This window comes from Myxine glutinosa, unplaced genomic scaffold (genome assembly GCF_964187855.1).
Source record: "Myxine glutinosa unplaced genomic scaffold, kmMyxGlut1.1 SCAFFOLD_394, whole genome shotgun sequence".
NCBI lineage: Eukaryota > Metazoa > Chordata > Myxini > Myxiniformes > Myxinidae > Myxine > Myxine glutinosa.
Genome location: NW_027616500.1, coordinates 79,039 through 100,471, shown reverse-complemented (window position 1 = coordinate 100,471; position 21,433 = coordinate 79,039). Strand labels below are relative to the sequence as shown.

Here is a 21,433-nt window from a genome sequence, read left to right as displayed (position 1 = left end):
ACAGTGCGAGTGAACTTTGCATCCTTGAAGGGAAGTTCGGGCGATAAGAGTTATCGCCGGAGTGCATGGAGCCTGTGTCGTCGGGTATCCTCATTGAGGTTCCGGAGGATCCTGGCCTCAAAGCCTGGGTTCGAGGGAAAGCCGTCCGCCATCTTCACCACGCGAGCAACCGGCAGTGAACCGGTTTTGGTCGTGTCGGCTGGGCATTATTCCCCGGTGGTTTGCCGCGGACGGCTGTGCCAGAAAGGGCATGTGAGAATTATACGGAGGCTCGTGGATTGAACCGCAACGTGTACGTCGGAGCGCGTCTTTGTGAGGTTCCTTTCCACCGCTGTGTTGCTGGGTGCTGAACAATGTGACCTCGGGGTCGTCTCGCTCGCCTACGCCTCAATTGACCATCGGGCCTTGACTCCCCGATCGCGGGAGCGCACAGAGACATTAGGACTTCGCCTTGGAGGGGTGCAGAGACATTGGGGAGGTGCCGTGAGTTTGGCGTTAAGGGGCTTGATAAGGATATCATCGTAAGATTTGAAAGTAGGGGTGATTGCCCCCATTGTTGTATGGCTCTTTGTGTGTGTGATTTATAATATATTATTGTTTGTTTATAACCTGGTGTGGTTGCATTATTGATTTGACTGTTTCATTTGCTGGTTCCATTGAGGGTTTCATTATTTGCTGGATTTCAACCAAGGATAACACATCTTTCTGCCAGGGACACTCTCGGGGTTAAGGTCCCCCATTTCTGCCGGGGACCCTCTCGGGGTTCGGAGGTCTACCGAGACCAGAGGTAAGGGGGGACCCCGTAACAGAAATTGGGGGCTCGTCCAATTGATATTCGTGGGCTCGCAATTGGGTCTGCGTCCGGGATATAAAAATTCCTAAATTTAGTCTGGGAAAGAATTCCCTAACATTCCCAAAATTCCCAAATTTGGAACTTTTCCCAACATTCCCAAATTTTTTCCAAAAACAAACAACAACAACAAAAAAATTTGTTTGTTAAAAATTTATTGTGTGAAGGTTAACAGGGGTTACCAGTAGTCACAATGGAGTTTGACGCAGGGAAGTTTACAGTGACCCCTAGTGAAGCACAGTTCAGAGCGTTAGTAAAATCGGACCTCTGGAAATTGGCCAAACATTTTAGCTTGGAGGTCCGAACTAATATGAAGAAGGCAGAGTTGCAGACAGTGGTGATACAATCTATGGTGGGATTAGAAGCATGGGAAGGGGTAGCCTGGGATTGGTTACCAGAAGAGCAAGAAAATGTGGAGCTCCGGAAACTGGAGATACAATTACAGAGCCAGGAAAGGGAAAAAGCACAGGAACGAGAACTCCAGGAAAGGTTAAAAGTAAAGGAAAGAGAACTCCAGCAAAGGTACAGGAAAGAGAACTCCAGGAAAGGTTAGAAGATAAAAAAAAACAGAGGAAAGGAGAGTGGAAAGAGAACTCCAGGAAAGGTTAGAAGACAAAAAAGCAAAGGAAAGGAGAGCTGCAAGGGAACTCGAAGCAGAGGAGAGAAGAGCCGAAAGGGAGTTAAAGGACCGTGAATTGGCGCATCAGCAGGAAATTATAGTCAAGGAGCTGGAGTTAATGAGAGAGGTACCATTCCTGCTGACTGGTTCGACACCTAGTCAGAACACCTGGGATGTTGGCAGACATGTGAGGCTGGTCCCACCCTTCAATGAAAAGGAGGTAGCCAAGTTTTTTCCACACTTTGAGAAAGTGGCTCTACAGTTAAACTGGCCTGAGGAGTACTGGTCCATACTAGTGCAAAGTGTTCTGGTGGGTAAAGCTCAAGAGATTTATTCGGCTTTACCAATTGACCAATGTGCAGATTATGAGGTATTGAAGAAACACATTCTCAAAGCTTATGAATTGGTCTCGGAAGCTTACCGGCAAAAATGCCGGAATGCCAGGAGGAGGGAGAGTGAGACCCATGTGGAATTTGCCAGAGTGAAGGAAACCATGTTTGATAGGTGGTGTGATTCAAAAGGAGTTGGGAAAGACTTCGAACTATTGCGACAATTGATCCTGGTGGAGGAATTTCAACTGTGTGTCCACGAGGACATTAAAGTTCATCTGGAGGAAAGGAAAGTACCAAAGCTGTATGAGGCAGCCACCAGGCAGATGACTATGCCTTAACACACAGGATGGGGTTCCACAACCCGAACTTCTCGCCCAGACCTAGCCAGGGGAGCTGGCTCCTTAAGCTGGCTCCAATACCACCACCAAAGCTTATGAATTGGTCTCGGAAGCTTACCGGCAAAAATGCCGGAATGCCAGGAGGAGGGAGAGTGAGACCCATGTGGAATTTGCCAGAGTGAAGGAAACCATGTTTGATAGGTGGTGTGATTCAAAAGGAGTTGGGAAAGACTTCGAACTATTGCGACAATTGATCCTGGTGGAGGAATTTCAACAGTGTGTCCACGAGGACATTAAAGTTCATCTGGAGGAAAGGAAAGTACCAAAGCTGTATGAGGCAGCCACCAGGCAGATGACTATGCCTTAACACACAGGATGGGGTTCCACAACCCGAACTTCTCGCCCAGACCTAGCCAGGGGAGCTATGGTACATCAGGGGCGGAGAATGAAAATCCATGGGGGCGGCCTCGTCTCTCCTCATGAAAATCCATGGGGGCGGCCTCGTGATGAAAATGAGGTCCACTTTGACACCACGACTTCTAGAAATCAGAAGACTGTGGTTCAAAGACAGACCTATCGTCCAGGGGACTCGAGGCAGACCGCCGCCCCCATGCCTTGGCAGACCACGAGGTTCTCCTCCGGGCCTACTTGCACTTTTTGCCATAAACCTGGACACTGGATGTCCAACTGTTATGCTCTGGGAAAGGAAAATCAGGAGCGGAGTTCGACTAGTACGACTCAAAATGCGATGGCCATTGTGAGAAATCGCCCTCAAAAGGGTTACCAACCATTTATTTCCGAGTGGTTGTGTCACTGGATGGAGCCTCGACTAACCGGAGACCGGTTAGGATATTGAGGGACACAGGAGCACATCAATCTTGCCATGGTCCGAGGAGACTGCACCTGGGGATAGTGTTCGTTTACAGGGGATTGGGGCTGTGTTAGTGCTCCACTTCATGTCATCCATTTGGAGTCCGATTTGGTGTCAGGACCGGTCACCGTCGGTTTACAAGCCACGCTTCCTGTAGAGGGAGTATCGGTTGTTATCGGGAATGATTTGGCCGGTGGTCAAGTTTATGGTAACCCGATGGTTGTTAAAAAGCCCAGTAGGGAAAATAACACCACACCAGTTAGGGATGGCGACAAGTTTAGCAAGTTATTTGTAGGTGGACTGAACTTCAAAACACAGGAAGATGTTTTGGAGTCTCCTTCAGCAACTATGGACCGCTTTTCGAAGTGCGGCTGATAAAAGACAGGGAGACACGAAAGTCAAGAGGGTTTGGCTTTGTCACGTTTGAAAACTCAAAGGACGCCAGAGAGGCAGAAAAGGATCTCAATAGCAAGGAGTTGGAGGGTCGGACCATCACAGTAGGGAAGGCATTTCCTAGGGATCGAGGGGGCTACAGAGGAGGACCACGGAGTAGTAGTGGTGGTGGCCGCAAGCGATATTATTATGGAGGCTTCCAGAGTTATGACAGCTCCCAAAGGAAGGATTATCAGAGCAGTGGCCGAGAAGGAGACCGCCAGTCAGGTGACTACTTTGACAAGTGGTCCCACCATAATTATAGGAGTCCGGAAAAGGTGAAGCACTGAATGCTGCGGAGCCGCCGAGCCAAGATTCCTACACGGACTAATCGTGAACGCCACGTTCCTAATGGCGTCCAGGTAGTGAACTTTCCTGCACGGACTAACCGTGAACTCCATGTTCCTAAAGGCGTCCATGTAGTGAACTTTCCTCCCGGGACTAACCGTGAACTCCAAGTTCCTAAAGGCGTCCATGTAGTGAATACTTCCAGGCCTCACCACCCAACCACCATGGAACCTGGCTTTCAGCTCGGCCTCCTGGGGAAAGTGCTATAGATTTGCTGGCCTTTGGGTTTTTGATCACAACCCCTTAACCTTCATTCAAGAGAAACTCGAAGTAAAAATTAGAGGGGCAGGGACAATGTCGTTGTTGACGCTTGGTCCAGAGGGAATTAACTTTGGAAAGCTCTGGGGGTTGTGTAAAATTTTGTTGCTTTATTTTTGGGGAAGGTTGAATATTGTTGCCCATGGGGATTGCTGATTTGGGTTGTGAATTTAATTTTGCTTGTTTAAACAGGGCATGCAAAGAAAGTTTTCGCGGTGTTCAAACTTTCTTTCTTGAGGGGGGGAAGTGTTACGGATTCGGCCCTAATGATTGTTGTTATGATTATTGTTGTTGGTTCGAAGTATTCTGGTGATTGTGGTTGAAGGGAAAGGGTTATCATAGTTAAAAGATTTAAAAGCACTCCTGGTAAAATGTGGCCGGAAATCCGGATCGTGACCGGAAGAGGTGGAGTGAAGAAGAAAGAGGCAGTAGGAGATCGGAAACAGACGTTGTTGTTGAAGCTCCTGGTGGACACTGGATGAACTAGACCGAGCGTTCAACGTACAGTGCGAGTGAACTTTGCGTCCTTGAAGGGAAGTTCGGGCGATAAGAGTTATCGCCGGAGTGCGTGGAGCCTGTGTCGTCGGGTATCCTCATTGAGGTTCCGGAGGATCCTGGCCTCAAAGCCCGGGTTCGAGGGAAAGCTGTCCGCCATCGTCGCCACGCGAGCAACCGGCAGTGAACCGGTTTTGGTCATGTCGGCTGGGCATTATTCCCCGGTGGTTTGCCGGGGACAGCTGTGCCAGAAAAATTATACAGAGGCTCGCGGATTGAACCGCAACGTGTACGTCGAAGCGCGTCTTTGTGAGGTTCCTTTCCACCGCTGTGTTGCTGGGTGCTGTACAACGTGACCTCGGGGTCGTCTCGCTCGCCTACGCCTCAATTGACCATCGGGCCTTGACTCCCCGATCGTGGGAGTGCACAGAGACATTGGGACTTCGCCTTGGAGGGGTGCAGAGACATTGGGGAGGTGCCGTGAGTTTGGGGTTAAGGGGCTTGATAAGGATATCATCGTAAGATTTGAAAGTAGGGGTGATTGCCCCCATTGTTGTATGGCTCTTTGTGTGTGATTTATAATATATTATTGTTTGTTTATAACCTGGTGTGGTTGCATTATTGATTTGACTGTTTCATTTGCTGGTTCCATTGAGGGTTTCATTATTTGCTGGATTTCAACCAAGGATAACACATCTTTCTGTCGGGGACACTCTCGGGGTTAGGGTCCCCCATTTCTGCCGGGGACCCTTCGGGGTTCGGAGGTGTACCGAGAGCAGAGGTAAGGGGGGGACCCCGTAACACGTAACAGTATTGTGTCATTGTGGAGGTATCTCGTCATGGTGGTGGTATTGTGTCATGGCGGTGGTATTGTGTAATTGTGATGGTGTTGATTAATGGTGGTGGTATTGTGTCATTGTGGAGGTTTCTCGTCATGGTTGTGGTATTGTGTCATGGCGGTGGTATTGTGTCATTGTGATGGTATTGATTCATTGTGGTGGTATTGTGTCATGGTGGTGGTGTTGATTCATGGTGGTAGTATTGTGTCATGGTGGTGGTATTGTGTCATTGTGGAGGTATTGATTCATGGTGGTGGTTAAGGTTAGTTATACACAGTAACCCCCCTTACACTAACATTTATAAGCATGGCTCCCACTCGGTTTCCCTCAGACTCTGAGCCCCTCCATCTTTTTCTCTATGCTCTTGGCATCTCTGATTTCATTGAATCTTGGATTCCACTCAGAATGTCGGATTGCATCACACGGCCTGATAACAACAAAAACTGCCGAAGTCGATCCTTTTCTTCGACTCCCAGCACCCCTAGTGCATCACAATGTCATCGTCCCCTCACTATCTGGATCTGGTCACTACATGGTGTCATGTGACCCTGCATAGACCATGACAGCGAAGCCACTTAAATAAACTTTATAGCAGTGAAGCAAGGGAGTTGGTGGGTGTATTCTTAATGAGTGTGCATCAGGTAAGTACATATGGAAACTGAAGGTTAACAGATGTATACTAGAACGGCACTCAGTAGAGAGCATACCTCCACCAGGTGAACAGTTTACGTTTTGTATCCCAGAGTAGACCAGAAAATCACAATACAGAATCACATTAATCAAAATCATCCGTCCACAACTTTTTGAGATATCCTGCTATATGTTGGTTTTAGCCTGATCATTCAATGGTGAAGAATCACTTAAAAAATTAAATAATTATCATTTCCAAATCCATATTCAGATGTTCACCAAAATCGAATCGAATCGTCCTTGTCAGACACCGAATCTGCCCGCCAAGTTTCGTCCAAATCTGTCCACAACCTTTTGAGATATCCTGTTCACAAACAGACAGACAGGGGTGAAAACATCAGCTCTTTCCATCCACCTTTGGTGGCGGAGGTAATAATGCAGATGTTCCAATACAGATGTTCAACTATGCATCAAAGTCCAAGCCACAGGTCACTGTGTAGATAATTCAAAGAATAATATGAAGAACCACTCCTTTCACGTCTTCAGGAGCACTGGGCTGCCAAGGCAGTTTTTTCTTGGCTCGGGGGTACAATCCTGGACGAGTCGCCATTCCGATGCAGGATACTCGATTGGCTCATTCTTCCCAGAAAGCTGCTGCTCATTTCGCTGACCATGGAAGGATAACATCATTCATAGAGCTTGATGGAAATTAACTGAAAGCTTTACTCAACAGATAACTTTGTTCGCCTGAGGGACATTGAGGGTAACATTTGCCCTTTTGGGCAATTTCTGATTCAGATGGTCTGCAACAATCTAAGGAGACCAACTCAACACTTGACAAGTACATCTATTTCTAACTCACAGCATACTTGGTGCTGTACATGTGTGTTACCTTCTGTTGTCATATGTTTCACAGGTGCAAATGTACATGCATGTAAATCTTCTTCATTTAACGGTTTTCATTGCTTTATTTTCCACGCACTTTTTCAGTGATTTCTGATGTCAGCCTGGCGATTTATAGAAGATACATCATCAAAGATCTTGCGGAGAGGGTAAGTTTGTACTTTGCCTGTCCCATTCCGAGGAACATATTTTCCAAGGTGATCACCTATAAGTGTATATCATAACGGAATCATTCCCCTCCCCCCCGCCTTCCCATGCCTGCTCCCCCAAAGCCCTCTCCCTCCCACAGATCTCCTGTTGTCCCTGTTCTCTGCTGTTGTACTTGTGTGCCTCCCTCTCTCTCCCCATCTTGTCTCCCGCTACCTTTATTGTATGTTTTTTGTGTGTCCGTTTTTCTTTTTGTGATTGATGTTAGCTCTTACAAGAGCGTCGATCTTGTATACAAAAAATATATATAAAAAATCTAACTTGGTGCTTTTATCAGACACGATGAGATCAACCGACCGACTAAGTTCGACTTTGAAAACACTCAAGTTGCACCAAGAGCTAGTTTCAAGGATGTTCTGCTGTTAAGTCCACATCTCGCACTCAACCCAGTGATGTACAAGACTTTATCGTGCCATTGTCACCGTTTTCAGAAATTGCACATGCTCTGTAAGACGTGACTGCAAAATGCTAAAGTTGTCTTGTATTCGATGTTGTCCCTGTCACATTCCCTCTCCTTGTCCACAATGGATGCACATTAAGATAAATAGGGAACTCGTCGTGTTACCGGCTAAATAAATTTTACAGAATCGCCTCCATTACTACGGTATGCATTACCCCTATGTAATAATATATTTGCCACTTACGATGCGTCACCTGAGGTCTGCATCACCAAGTAGATGTAAACTATGAGCAATTGTAGTGATGAAACAACAATCACCTAACTGCACTGGCAAACACGAGGCTCTTCGCAAGGATCTTGTGCAGCTTGGACAACTCTCCAGAACGTGGATAGGCCAATGGAGGAGTCGATAAATACACTCAGTTCTGTCCTGGAACTCTCTCTCAGTTCTGGAACTCTCTCTCAGTTCTGGAACTCTCTCTCAGTTCTGGAACTCTCTCTCAATTCTGGAACTCTCTCTCAATTCTGGAACTCTCTCTCAGTTCTGGAACTCTCTTTCAGTTCTGGAATTCTCTCTCAGTTCTGGAACTCTCTCTCTGTTCTGGACTCTCTCTCAGTTATGTTCTGCAACTCTCTCTCTCAATTCTGGAACTCTCTCTCAGTTGTGGAACTCTCTCTCTGTTCTGGGACTCTCTCTCGGTTCTGGGACTCTCTCTCTGTTCTGGAACTCTCTCTGTTCTGGAACTCTCTCTCATTGTGGAACTCTCTCTCAGTTCTGGAACTCTCTCTCAGTTCTGGGACTCTCTCTCTGTTCTGGAACTCTCTCTGTTATGTTTTGGAACTCTCTCTCAGTTCTGGAACTCTCTCAGTTCTGGATCTCTCCCAGTTATGTTCTGGAACTCTCTCTCAGTTCTGGAACCCTCTCTCTCAGTTCTGGAACTCTCTCTCAGTTCTGGAACTCTCTCTCTCAGTTCTGGAACTCTCTCTCTCTCTCAGTTCTGGAACTCTCTCTCAGTTCTGGAACTCTCTCTCAGTTCCCCCAACAAAGTTTAATTCGGCTAAACACTGCCGTTCCGGTGCAGTGCCGGCAGGGATGCAGCATCTTGGAGCACAACTTTGACCATTATTGGTTGTGGATTAAACACAGACATGATGGTCCAAATGACCTCTTCCCCTGTCTATACGCCTTTTATATATCCTTGTACAATGTGCTCTCACAAATGTAATATTGATGGTAATGTGAAAGATTGGAGCAAATACTACATTGCACAATGCGCTGCCCATTTTCTAGTTTTTCCGGATATTTTAAACTGCCTAAAATTAATGACCGTCCTATTGTGCAGGTGTCATTTGTGGCCCACATTGCCGGAGGCCTTGCAGGACTGAGCATGGGATATGTGGTTTTCTCGAGCTTCGACAAGGAACTGCTGAAAGATCCACGGTTCTGGATGTGCATCGTGGTCTACATCGCGTGTGCCCTGGTCGCTGTCGCATACAACCTGTGGCTTTCTCCAGCGAACTAGACCTCTCGTTTCATAGCGACATTATTATAATAATAACTTTTGATAAAAACGACAATATAACAATTTTGGTAACAACGTATCACAAAACTACTTTTGTTGTGACATTATTGTCAAAGTAAGACCCATGAAACATCTCTACCTGTCCCTTGCGGCCTTACGAGTTTCTCGTGAAAATTCATGAGATTGCGTGACAGATGCAGGGATTCCTTGGATTGCTAACGCTGAGATGTTGTTGTTGTTTTTTACCACTTACTTTGTTTTTTTTTACCAAAGTAAAATGTGTGCTAGTCATTGCAAAAGACAAAACTCCGCAATTCTACCTCGGTACACTCCCTGGAACAATTCATCACTGGTACTGAAATATCGTAGCTTTTTTAATCTTCTAAAATATCCAATCCTAGCTTTAAGAAAAAATTTCTTTACATTGTAACCTGAAAATCTAATGACCGCAGCAGGTCTGTAAACAATGATTTGTTACAAAAAAAAAAATTGTAGTCGAGGCTCGTGGAAGAGCTAGTACACTAAATGGATCAGGATGTAACACACAAAACAGGGCACAAAAGGAACGGTGCAGACGCATCATGCAAAAGGAGCAGTGGAGAGAGGGGGAAATGCCAACAATTGAAGGCAAAGATAGAGGGAGACCTGGACAAACAATTGGTGCGGGGAGGAATGGGGGGCAGGCGACGATGCATGAGGTGGACAATTCTGGATAGACAGACAAGAAATTCCAAGGATATTTGGAAGGAGGGGGGATTTGGTTGGGGTTAACGAGGGTAGAAAAGATCATGGTTTTGGATTGGTGATGATCTGAGATTCTGTGTTGAACATCTGGAGGGAAGAATGAGATTGAAGAGAATGTGAAAGTTGATTCCATAAGTGCGAAAAAAAAATAGGCACGAATGACTGGAGGTGAGCAGTGATCCTGGATTTAGGTAGTTTCACCAGAAAGGGGGTTGATGGTGGAAACATGTGTGCCCTGCAGAATCTTGGGGCGAACAAAGCACGGAAAGAGCAAAGGGTGCAAGACCGGAAATAAGGTGGTAGAAGAACAACTCTCCAGAACCGGAAAATAGGAACCGGAAATAAGGTGGTAGAAGACACCGGAAATAGGGCCTGTCTGCAATGGTGAAGTAAGCCCATGGACTCAGCTTCATTGTGGGTGATTCCAATAATCTTAAAGGCCTTGGTTTCTACGGCGTCAAGCTGAGCAAGATGTGACGCAGGCGAGCCACCCCAAAGGGGAGAGCAGTACACCATTATAAGCGTGGTGTTGGCTTAACAGTTATGGTAGCTGCCTTGCCATCTTAACGTTCTGAGTTTGAGCCACTGTCGTGCCATTTGAATAACACTAGGTGGGTTGACTCAACCTGTCATCTTTCCGAGGTCGGCAAAATGAGTACCAGCTTACTGGTAATCGGGGGCATTGCATCAGGAGCACAGCCGGATCCCCCAAAAATGATGCAGCCAAGCAGCCACATGCTGCATATGAACCACCACCACAAGTACTCCATAAAACTGCGGATGAAGGCCTTGTAGGTGGATAGGCCAACTTTGAAATGTGGTTTGCCAAAGAAAGATCATGGCTGATACTGAGACCCAGGAGTTTGAATGATTGAACTTCCTCAAGAGGATTGTTAAGAGAGTAGATAGGAGGGTTTGCCAGATAGTCCTTTTGGAGAGATAGTGAGTTTGTCAGGATTTAAAGACATATTCCAAATGTGACTTTTTTATTTTATTTTCAAGGTCTAAAGAGACGAAAGAGGCAACAGCCTGCCTGTCTGAAGGATGAGCGATGTCATGGCAGAGAGTGGAGTCATCAGCAAATCGATATCGAGGATTTTCCAAAGTCGTAAAGATCAATGATGAAGATCAGTAATAGCATTGCGCCCAGAGTACTGCCTCCAGCCTTGACAGGGAGAGGAAATGAAAGGATTCCATTGAGTGCCACATGTTGTCTACGAGTAGAGGTCTCGATGATGAAACCATGATCTTTTCTACCCCAGGACGTTAAACCACTGCCTCTCCCCCACAAATTTCCAGTTTTTCCTTTCTCAGTGTTTGCTTCTGTATCTATGTTGTCCACCCCCTGTATCATCCGCTACCGTCATCCCTTGTTTGTCCGTCTTTGTCTGTTTTGTCCCTCGGTGCTGCTGTTGGTGTTTCCCTCTCTATTTCCGCTGTTCCATTGTGTCCTGATCCGTTCTGTGCTGTAGCTCTTCTATGAGCCTTGACTTTGTACACAAAAACAGGGTGAGATTTTAAATCAAGACTTTTTAAAGAGTTTAAGAAAACTCAACCATTCTGTGCCATCAGTTTAAACCAATTGATGTGAAAAGTGTCAAATATGCAACTTTATAATTCACTTAATCAAAGTTCGTTTTCATCATCAGAGCCCAGTCATGATGTCATAATTTCATATTTTCACAATCCATTGTTAAGTAGTTGTTGTTTTTGTACCTTTTCTATAAAAAAATTTCAAATCAATGAATCTTGAATAAAATGGTAGTGTGAAAGCTTTGTACTTTTTAATTGGATTTTTTTTAGAATTCCGAGCCGGGGTTACATTATGTTTCAAAACACAACTTCTTTAATTGATTGATATCGAAGTGGTCGGTGGGTGTCGTCCAAATTTGCATTTACATAAAATATAAAGTGTGAATGAAGACCAACAGGTCTGAATACCTTCACACCAGGAACATTTGCTGCTCCTGAAGATCGCTGAGCTTACCAAATTCACATTAATTAACTGTTCTTTACCATTTTCAAAACCCCAAGGATCGCTCCAATTCGAGGCCGAATTTGACAGTGCAATGTCCGATAGGAAAAAGGCGGGAAGAAATCTAGAGTTAAAATGGGGTTTATTAAAAGAAATACGGAGATAACGGTAGACTATACGACATTGATAAAACGGAAGAATCAAGCCGCCGGCAGACACAAATAGTGATGAGGGGGCATGAAATCTTATGTACAAGGAGAGAAACAAGAAAAAGAGCAATCAGAGATTGCAAACCCTCGCGAGGATGTATTTTCAGTGGTTTTTAAGGCTTTTGTGCTAAAACAAATATGGCGGCCGAACCACGTGATCGATGACGTCAGAATTATTTTTTTTCTCCACTAATTTATTCCTAGATTATGCTCAAGAAATTTCATCTTGATCGGTTGACGTATTGTACTTGTAAAATTATGACATCATAATGGAGGCACCTATGACATCATCATTCACAGATGTTATTCCCCATGGAGCGTTCTTTACAATGAGCTATGTCTCAATTTTTCTATGCAGTGCTTTCAGAGATTTCGAGGTGTTACGTTTTTCCGTTTTTCCAAGATGGCGGCCGAAGCACGTGACCTATGACGTCATAATTCTCATTAAAAATTTATACAGGTGGAGTTGCACCTTTGGTGAAAAATTCCTGTCGATGGCACCAACGGTTGCAGAGAAAATCATATTTATTCTGTGTGGACAAACAAACAGACAAACAAGAAGACGTCATGCGGAGCACGATACTTGCAATATCCGCTCCCCCCACCCCACCCCCCCCCCCCCCCCCCCAAAGAAAAAAATTCCATTGAAACAGCAAATTGTCCATTTCAACAAGATTAAAATTGACAATCTTGATCCATGCTCGGGTCAATAGGAAGAAAAGTGACGATTTTTCCGATGAAAAATGATTTTGGAAGGTTGACTTTGAGTTGACCTTTGACCTTTTGACCTCAAAAAATAGTTGGTTTCCCTATTTAGTGACAATGTGCAAATGCTGTTCAATTTTCAAGTCAATCGGATGAAAATTGAGGATTTTTGAAACTTGGCCTATGTTGACCTTTTGGCCTATGTTGACTCACAAATACTTGGTGGATGAATTCAGTGACAAGATATGCATGTCCTCTTCAAATTTCAAGTCAATTGGATGAAAATTGAGGATTTTAGAAATTTGGCCTATGTCGACCTTTTGGACTATGTTGACCTCAAATATACTTGGTGCTTGAATTCAGTGACCAGATATGCAAGTCCTCTTCAAATTTCAAGTCAATTGGATGAAAATTTAGCATTTTAGAAATTTGGCCTATGTTGACCTTTTGGCCTATGTTGACCTCAAAAATACTTGGTGGTTGAATTCAGTGGCCAGATATGCAAGTCCTCTTCAAATTGCAAGTCAATCGGATGAAAATTGAGGATTTTAGAAATTTGGCCTAAGTTGACCTTTTGGCCTATGTTGACCTCAAAAATACTTGGTGGTGGAATTCAGTGACCAGATATGCAAGCCCTCTTCAAATTTCAAGTCAATCGGATGAAAATTGAGGATTTTAGAAATTTAGCAACGTTGGTGACCTTTGGACTATGTTGACCTTTTGACCTTTTGACCACAAAAACAATAGGCTTCTTGCTTTTGACCAACTCTACCATTTGGTGAAGTTTCGTGAAGATCGGTTGAAGATTATGACCTGTAGGTCAGTGACAAACAAACAAGAAGACGTCATGCGGAGCACGGTGCTTGCAAAATACGCCCCCCAACCCCTCCCCAAGAAAAAAAATTCCATTGATACAGCAAATTGTCCATTTCATGAAGATTAAAATTGACAATCTTGATCAAAGCTCGGGTCAATAGGAAGAAAAGTGATGATTTTTCAGATGAAAAATGACGATTTTGGAAGGTTGACCTTGAGTTGACCTTTGACCTTTTGACCTCAAAAGTAGTTCGTTTCCCTATTTAGTGACTCAATGTGCAAATGCTGTTCAATTTTCAAGTCAGTCGGATGAAAATTGATTACTTAAAAATTTCGGCCTATGTTGACCTTTTGGCCTATGTTTACCTAAAATATAATATGTGGTTGAATTCAGTGACTAGATATGCAAGTCCTCTTCAAATTTCAAGTCAATCGGATGAAAATTGAGGATTTTAGAAATTTGGCCTATGTTGACCTTTTGGCCTATAATGATCTCAAATATACTTGGTGGTTGAATTCATTGACCAGATATGCAAGTCCTCTTCAAATTTCAAGTCAATCGGATGAAAATTGAGGATTTTAGAAATTTGGCCTATGTTGACCTTTTGACCTATGTTGACCTCAAAATTACTTGGTGGTTGAATTAAATGACCAGATCTGCAATTCCTGTTCAAATTTCAAGTCAATCGGATGAAAATTGAGTATTTTAGAAATTTGGCCTATGTTGACCTTTTGGCCTATGTTGACCTCAAAAATACTTGGTTGAATTCAGTGACCAGATAGGCAAGTCCTCTTCAAATTTCAAGTCAATCGGATGAAAATTGAGGATTTTAGAAATTTGGCCTATGTTGACCTTTTGACCTATGTTGACCTCAAAAATACTTGGTTGTTGAATTAAATGACCAGATCTGCAAGTCCTGTTCAAATTTCAAGTCAATTGGATGAAAATTGAGGATTTTAGAAATTTAGCAAAGTTGGTGACCTTTGGCCTATGTTGACCTTTTGACCTATTGCCCCCCAAAAAGAATAGGCTTCTTTCTTTTGATCAACTCTACCATTTGGTGAAGTTTCGTGAGGATCGGTTGAAAATTGTGACCTGTAGGCCGGTGACAAACAAACAGTCAGACAGACAGAACTACAAACGGAACCGACCAATATACTTGAAAAATCTTTAATTTTGCAAAAAAACAAACAGACAAACGGACTCAGATGCAACACCCTCCCCTCTGGCGAGGGTAAAACACATGATGGGTGCCAAAAATACATATCAGGACTCGCACAAAAATGGGGACGGGTGAGAGCGTGGGCTGGTTTTCGATCCGGTATGGCCCATCCACGCTGGTGTGGCACAGGGCTTGTGAGGGAAAGAGCATGATGCCGGTGTCGCGAAATAAATCCGCCCCCGTATAAACTCTCCCCCCTAGTACTTGGTGTTGTGTCATTGTAGTGCAAAATTTCCTACACTAGTGGAACCAATGTTTTTTGGAATCCTTATACCCTAAGCAACAAGACCTGAGTTGGTTCCATTTTTTTCAATGGCGTCTTTGGCGGCCATTTTGACTTTCAAAATGGCCGACATTTTTTGCAATTTTGTATGTATCTTTTCACATAAAACACTTTGATTAACCATTTTTTCTGGCATTTTTGTCATTCCTTGTACAGAAAATCCACCAGAACACATATCCAGTTAACAGACGTTTTTTGAGAAATATACCAACAAACTGGTATACCGTCCGATGTCTCTTCATGGTGCCTCTGTGAATACCGTGAAAGTAGCCATGCAAAGTCTTGCTGTGTTGCATTAACAACTTTATCTTGATACTGACCAAGTTTAAAGTTTTCATAGCGTGGACTTCTACTTGGCTTGGGGTTACCAGTAATTGAACAGTCAGACATTTCAGTCACAGTTGGCAGGATGTTCTCAAGTTTTGTTGAGGTGTTGTCATGCAGCTTCAGTGGTTCAGCTACAGTCTCGTATTCTGATACATCTGGGGGAACTCGTTGATAGACAGCAAGAGCAGTCCCATGGAATGTGTTCCGTCCATCAGCTGTGTCTACCTTGGCATCTATGTTATCAGCTGAGCATCTGATTGGCAGATTTTTCAACAGTCCTGGAGGCACGTAAACGCCATTGAATTCATTCATATTCTCTTGGACTGTGGTGGCAATCTTTGAAGTGATCTCCTTTACACGTTGATATGAAACACCAACGCCACTCTGGTACAACATGTCTATGTCTCTGCGACTGCGGTGTGCATGATGGCGATGGAGTGAAAGTCCAACCCCTAATGGCGTTTCAGTTGTGAACCTGAAGGTTGAAGTTGAGGACTTTGGCTGATATTGCACCTGCCGATCAGATTTGAACTCCTGGATGATGTGCTGTTCAATAAGTGCACATGTTCCATTTATCTTTTCATTGCGTGATTGTGTTTTGGTGGTGGCTGCTCCCTGGATGATCCATCTTATCATACAGAACAGTTGTTCTGGTATTCCAACTTCAATACTGTCCTTTAGCGACCCCTCAAATTTCCAAGGATTTTGCCTCGCCTGTGTTATTGCATTTCTTATAATCTTTCCACTTTGAAAGAGAATTTTGAACTTTGCTTGCATATCCTTTTGCTCAGCAGAAGCTGCCCGAATAGCTGCAGCACCAGCATCACTGGAATGAACTGTTGATAGTTTTCCAGATATGCCTGTGATTTCGACATTATCCAGGTTGTTCTTCAGTTTCTGGTTTAAGTATAGCCTCTTGTTGGGATCAAAACCAGGAACGTTGGGGTTCTGGAAGATATCTTTATACAGAAGGTGCACATCAGGCATGGGGATGAACTCTCCTTCATCAATCCTTTGCTGTATGATGCTTGTAAACTCTACTTCAGCTGCTATGGATTTCAGGTTCTCTTCCTGTTTGGCTTCAAAGGACAACTCACCACCCTTACGATGTGGACGTTGAACATATTTTTTCCCAGTTACGAGTGTAACAAAGGTGATGGTACACAATATCTCTAGCAAGTAAATCACCAGAAGTGATCACATCACCTAGGTTTACCTGCCAAGGCTTGTTTCCACTCTTATTGACAATATCTGTGAAATGCGAGCCTCTACTATAACTAGTACAAGGATGGAGAACCTCATTAGTATCTTTCTGGCAAAAGAAACATTTATCTCTGAAGAATGAGTCACTTTTGCTTTGAGATCTTGTAACTGTTGACACAGTTGTTGCTGAAGTTGACGGTGCTGCTCGGTTTTGAGGATTCGACGGTCGTCCCCTCTTTCGGTTCGTCAGATTTGAAATATTCTTTGATTCACAAGATTTACTAAAGTTCACTTCATCACGTTTGATATGAGCACGATTTGTCACTGCCTTGTAACATTGCTTGTGCCATGTAGCCTTTTTTTCTTTAAGTACGACTGAAGAAACATCACATAGTCTCTTACTAGCTGACGCAAAGCTTAAGTTGCCAAGTTGCACTCTTTTGTGTAAGCTGCTAAGAAATGTTTCATATGAAGCACATTTGAAATTGGCATGAGCAACGTCAACCAAAGGTTCAGGAGTTCTCTCTTGGCAGAATACACAAAGTACATAACTTGTGCATTGCTTCTTAGAAGGCGGCTCTTCAAACGATGACATTATGCGGCGATGAAGCTGAAATCCAACTTGTCTATGGATACCTGTAAGATAAAAAAGAATTAAGCAAATGTTCATATTTCTTTAATTATTGTAATTATAGTTATCTATGTGTAGTTTAAGACTGTAGAAATTAGAATACATACAAAATTGCAAAAAACGGCGGCCATTTTGAAATTCAAAATGGCCGCCGAAGACGCCATTGAAAAAAATTGAACCAACTCAGGTCTTGTTGCCAAGGGTATGTAGATGCAAAAAAACATTGGTTCCACTAGTGTAGCAAATTTTGCACTTACATATAATAATTCTACATAACACGAAGTACTAACCCGGCGAATCTGTACCGGTACAGAATCGCCGGGGGACGGATCTGTTTCGGGGCGGATCTGTTTCATGACACCGGCAATGAGGAGAGGTATGGCGATGAAGAGAAGAAAGCTGCCTCTCCAAAGATAAGGCTCCAATTCCAACTGACATGCTCCGTTCGGTGCACAGTCCTCGTAAACTTTGGAATCGCCTTCCTGTATGGCTGTCTTGCCACATGAAATTGTATCAGACAATGGACCCCAGTTTATCAGTTTTGAATACAAATAGTTTTGCAGCATTCACGGAATCAAACACACAAAAATACACCTTATTGGCCTCAAGCCAAAAATACACCTCAACTCGGAGGGAGAATGTTTTTCTGCACTCTGGGTGAAGCTGTTCACACAACAGGTGTCGCTCACAGGAATTGGCATCAGGCACTCTTCACATTTCTGCTAAATTATCAGACAACACTGCATTGGGTCACAGGGGCATTTCCAGCATCACTTTTATGGGAAGAGAAGTCCACACCAAAATCCCTCACCTTCCAACTGAATCAAATATCCTGTACTCCAAAATTTCCTGGACCGAGACTGGGCTATAAAACAAAATATGGATGCCAAGCGGCACACTTCAATCCACGACATATACATAAAATTAATCAAGATAGGTTTTAAAAACGTTCACATCACTTGTAAAGTTACCTGGCATTGCTGGGTAAAGCAGAGTCACCACATGAAGGGAATATGAAGAGAGGTGGGGGGGAGAGAGAGGTGGGGGGAGAAAGAGGTGGGGGGATTGAGAGGTGAGGAGGGGTAGGTGGGGAGGAGAAATTCGGGCGGGAGAGAGCGGTGGGGGGAGAGAGAGTTGGCGGGAGGGAGGGGTGGGGGGAGAGAGAGGTGGCAGTTGAGTGTATGTGTATATATATATATATATGTATGTATGTATGTATGTATGTATGTATGTATGTATGTATGTATGTATGTATGTGTATATATATATACAGTGAAACCTTGACTTACGAGTGCACCAACTTACGAGTTTTCCGAGATACGAGCCGTCGCTCGGCGGTTTTTTGCTTTGAGATGCGAGCCGAGATCTGAGTTACGAGCTTACGCCACCCACCACCAGGTGGGTTCCGGTCACGTGGTTATCTTGCCGTGCAAGCATCTCTGCCGTATATCGCTGCTGCTTTGTTTTCGCATTTTGGTTATTTTGGAAAATTTCTTAGTTTTAACCATGGGTCCTAAGAAATTGAGTGCCAAGGGCAGTACTGAGAAGAAGAAGAGGATGATGTGCTTGGATATAAAACACGCAATCGTCGAAAAACATGAGCGAGGTGTGCGTGTTGTCGACTTGGCGAGGCAGTACGATCGTAGTACTTCTACGATATGTACGATTTTGAAGCAGAAGGAGTCGATAAAGGCTATAACGCCAGCCAAGGGCGTTACGATTATTTCAAAGCTCCGGACCTCTGTCCATGAAGAGATGGAGAAGTTGTTGTTTGTGTGGTTGACGGAGAAGCAGCTCGCAGGAGATACCGTGACCGAGAGCATCATGTGTGAGAAGGCCCGAGACATTTACGGGGATTTGGTGCAGCAGACGGCGGGAACATGAACGGACGAGGCATCGGAAGAGTCATTCAAAGGCAGTCGGGGATGCTTTGATAATTTTAAGAAGAGGACTGGCATTCACTCCGTCGTCAGGCATGGTGAGGCAGCAAGCTCGGATGTGAAGGCAGCTGAAGATTTTATTATAACTTTTGCCGAACTGATAGAAGCCGAACGATACATCCCCCAGCAAATCTTCAACTGTGACGAGACAGGGCTCTTCTGGAAAAAGATGCCGAGGAGGACGTATATAACGGCAGAGGAGAAGAGCATGCCAGGCCACAACTTGTTCAGAGTGCCGGCGATAGCTCGCCTTCTCTTTGTGGAAGACACGGTGAGATCCTTAACATCCAACAACTAATGGGACGCAAACGGGGCGCCCAGTTTAGCGGTACACACATTGATGAATCACCCTGCCTGTGAAACACCGACATGACAGGTTATAGCTGGGTCGGGATTCAAACCCAGGCTGGACAGTTTAGAGTCAAGTGTGCGTACCTCCAGTCCAGGCCATCCTGCCAACTTGTATGCTGCATACAGGTGAAATATAAAGCGCGAGATATTTATATATATACTGTATATTAAAAAAAAAATTGGTGTGGTTTTTGGCGGGCTGGAACGGATTAATAGCATTTCAATGCATTTTAATGGGGAAATTTAATTTGAGAAACGAGCAAATTGAGTTACGAGCTCGGTCACAGAACGAATTGAACTCATAAGTCAAGGTTTCACTGTATATATACTGTCATGCACAGCGTGACGTAGGTCGTGCGCGCAGCGCCCCTGGCGGAATTACCGGTCCCTATCAAAGACATTTAATTCATATCGCACAAAATCGACAAAAATCGACACAAAACACGATCGCTTTTCGCTCTGAATTACGTGCAAACATGTGACGGAAATCACCATCGCCCAGCATCGAATGCCAACCAAGATGGCGCCCAGTAACTGCATCTCCACCTATGTGGAGTGAATGGCAATGGTCACTGTAGTGAAATCGTATCCGTACTGAACCCGGGTGGGGATGCTCGCTGCTCGCTGTCATTGTTGTCACCGCTAGGGGCGTGACTATAAGACCCGTTGCTGTGTCAGTGCTCCGAGACTTCTCCCTTGTGACATGTTACATCGGTAGCCTCGTTTATGGTACGCCTTTATAGAATAACTAGCTTGCTTGCATTGACTGATATGAATGGCTTTATGAGATGTCGCATCGTATGCTTATTGTGTATTTCTACTTACAGGAATGATGTGATGATCTAAATGCAATTAAACCAAACCGTTGGACTAAAGTTGTGTGGACCTGAATGGTTTTCCACAACACTTAATTGCATTTAAGATCTGCTGACATGGCTGGCAACAAGACGTTGACGGTGTCCATTTTCAGCGCCGACCCACAAGCCACGGACGGAGGCTTGCAACTCAAGCACTGGCTCCGACAACTGGAGCATCTCTTTGACGAGCCTGAGACCGCTCCGACGCCTGCCGCGAAGCTGGCGATATTACACTCAAAAATCGACTACCGGGTCTACCACGCGGTCGCTCAATGCACGACGTATGATCTTACCATCGCGGAGCTCAAGCGGCTTTACATAAAAGAAAAAAGCCCTGTGTATGCGCGTTATTTGCTGCAGACGCGACGGCAGCAGCCCAACGAGCCTATGGATCATTACGCCCAGGAGCTCCGGCAGCTCATGCTGGACAGCGTCAAGGAGCCACGGACTCCCGAGCAAGCTAAAGATGATCGACTTTTAGATGCCTTCATAGCAGGGGTCTCCTCCCAGGAACTACGTCTCAAACTCTTGGAGAAGACCGACCTGACCTTCGCTACGGCGGTTGAGCAAGCGACGGTGTATACCGAAGCGCGGATGCAATCGAACGCCTATGATCGCACGCGCCTTTTGGCGGGCACCTCACTACACGCCCGGCCGGAGAGTACCACTGACGAGGACGTGGATCCGCCTGCTGAACTCCGGGATGCTCCGGAGGATGACCCTACCCTGACAGCTGCCGTTACGACCAGCAGACCCAAGGCCTTGCGCGGGGCCGCATGTTTTTTTTGTGGAGGGCCTCGTCATGCCCGAGTCGTGTGTCCGGCACGTGACGCTATTTGCCATTTGTGCTCGCTAAAGGGACATTACGCGAAAGTGTGCAAGAAATCGGCACGCGGCTCGCGGCCCTTCGACTCGCGCAGCCGCGGCCGCGCGGGCGCAGCAACCTTGAACGGGCTCGTAGCAGAACCCACGAGCCCAGCACCTTACCCGACTTCGAAGGGGAGGGCCGCTCTCTGCGGCCCGCTGGGCGCTCAGACGACCTTGATTGGCGCCACCGGACAGCCACCACCGTCTCATTCTCCATCGGGGACAAAGGCCGCGTCCTTGGCCAAACCACGGGCCTC

The 21,433-nt window shown here is 45.0% G+C and overlaps 1 protein-coding gene across 3 annotated transcripts in view; it reads left to right on the top strand.

Annotated features, from left to right (window-relative positions):
• Window positions 1-11,566, top strand: part of RHBDL2 (rhomboid like 2) — a 69,824-nt gene extending 58,258 nt beyond the window's left edge. The window contains exons 8-9 of one of the 3 annotated variants that reach the window (XM_068099277.2): window positions 7,003-7,064; window positions 8,866-11,566. In XM_068099277.2, the coding sequence (XP_067955378.2) occupies window positions 7,003-7,064; window positions 8,866-9,045 (242 nt within the window). In that variant the 3' untranslated portion in view covers window positions 9,046-11,566. The remainder of the gene's footprint in view (window positions 1-7,002; window positions 7,065-8,865) is intronic. The other 2 variants (XM_068099278.2, XM_068099279.2) reach the window with 2 other exon arrangements.
• The last annotated feature ends 9,867 nt before the right edge of the window (window positions 11,567-21,433 follow it).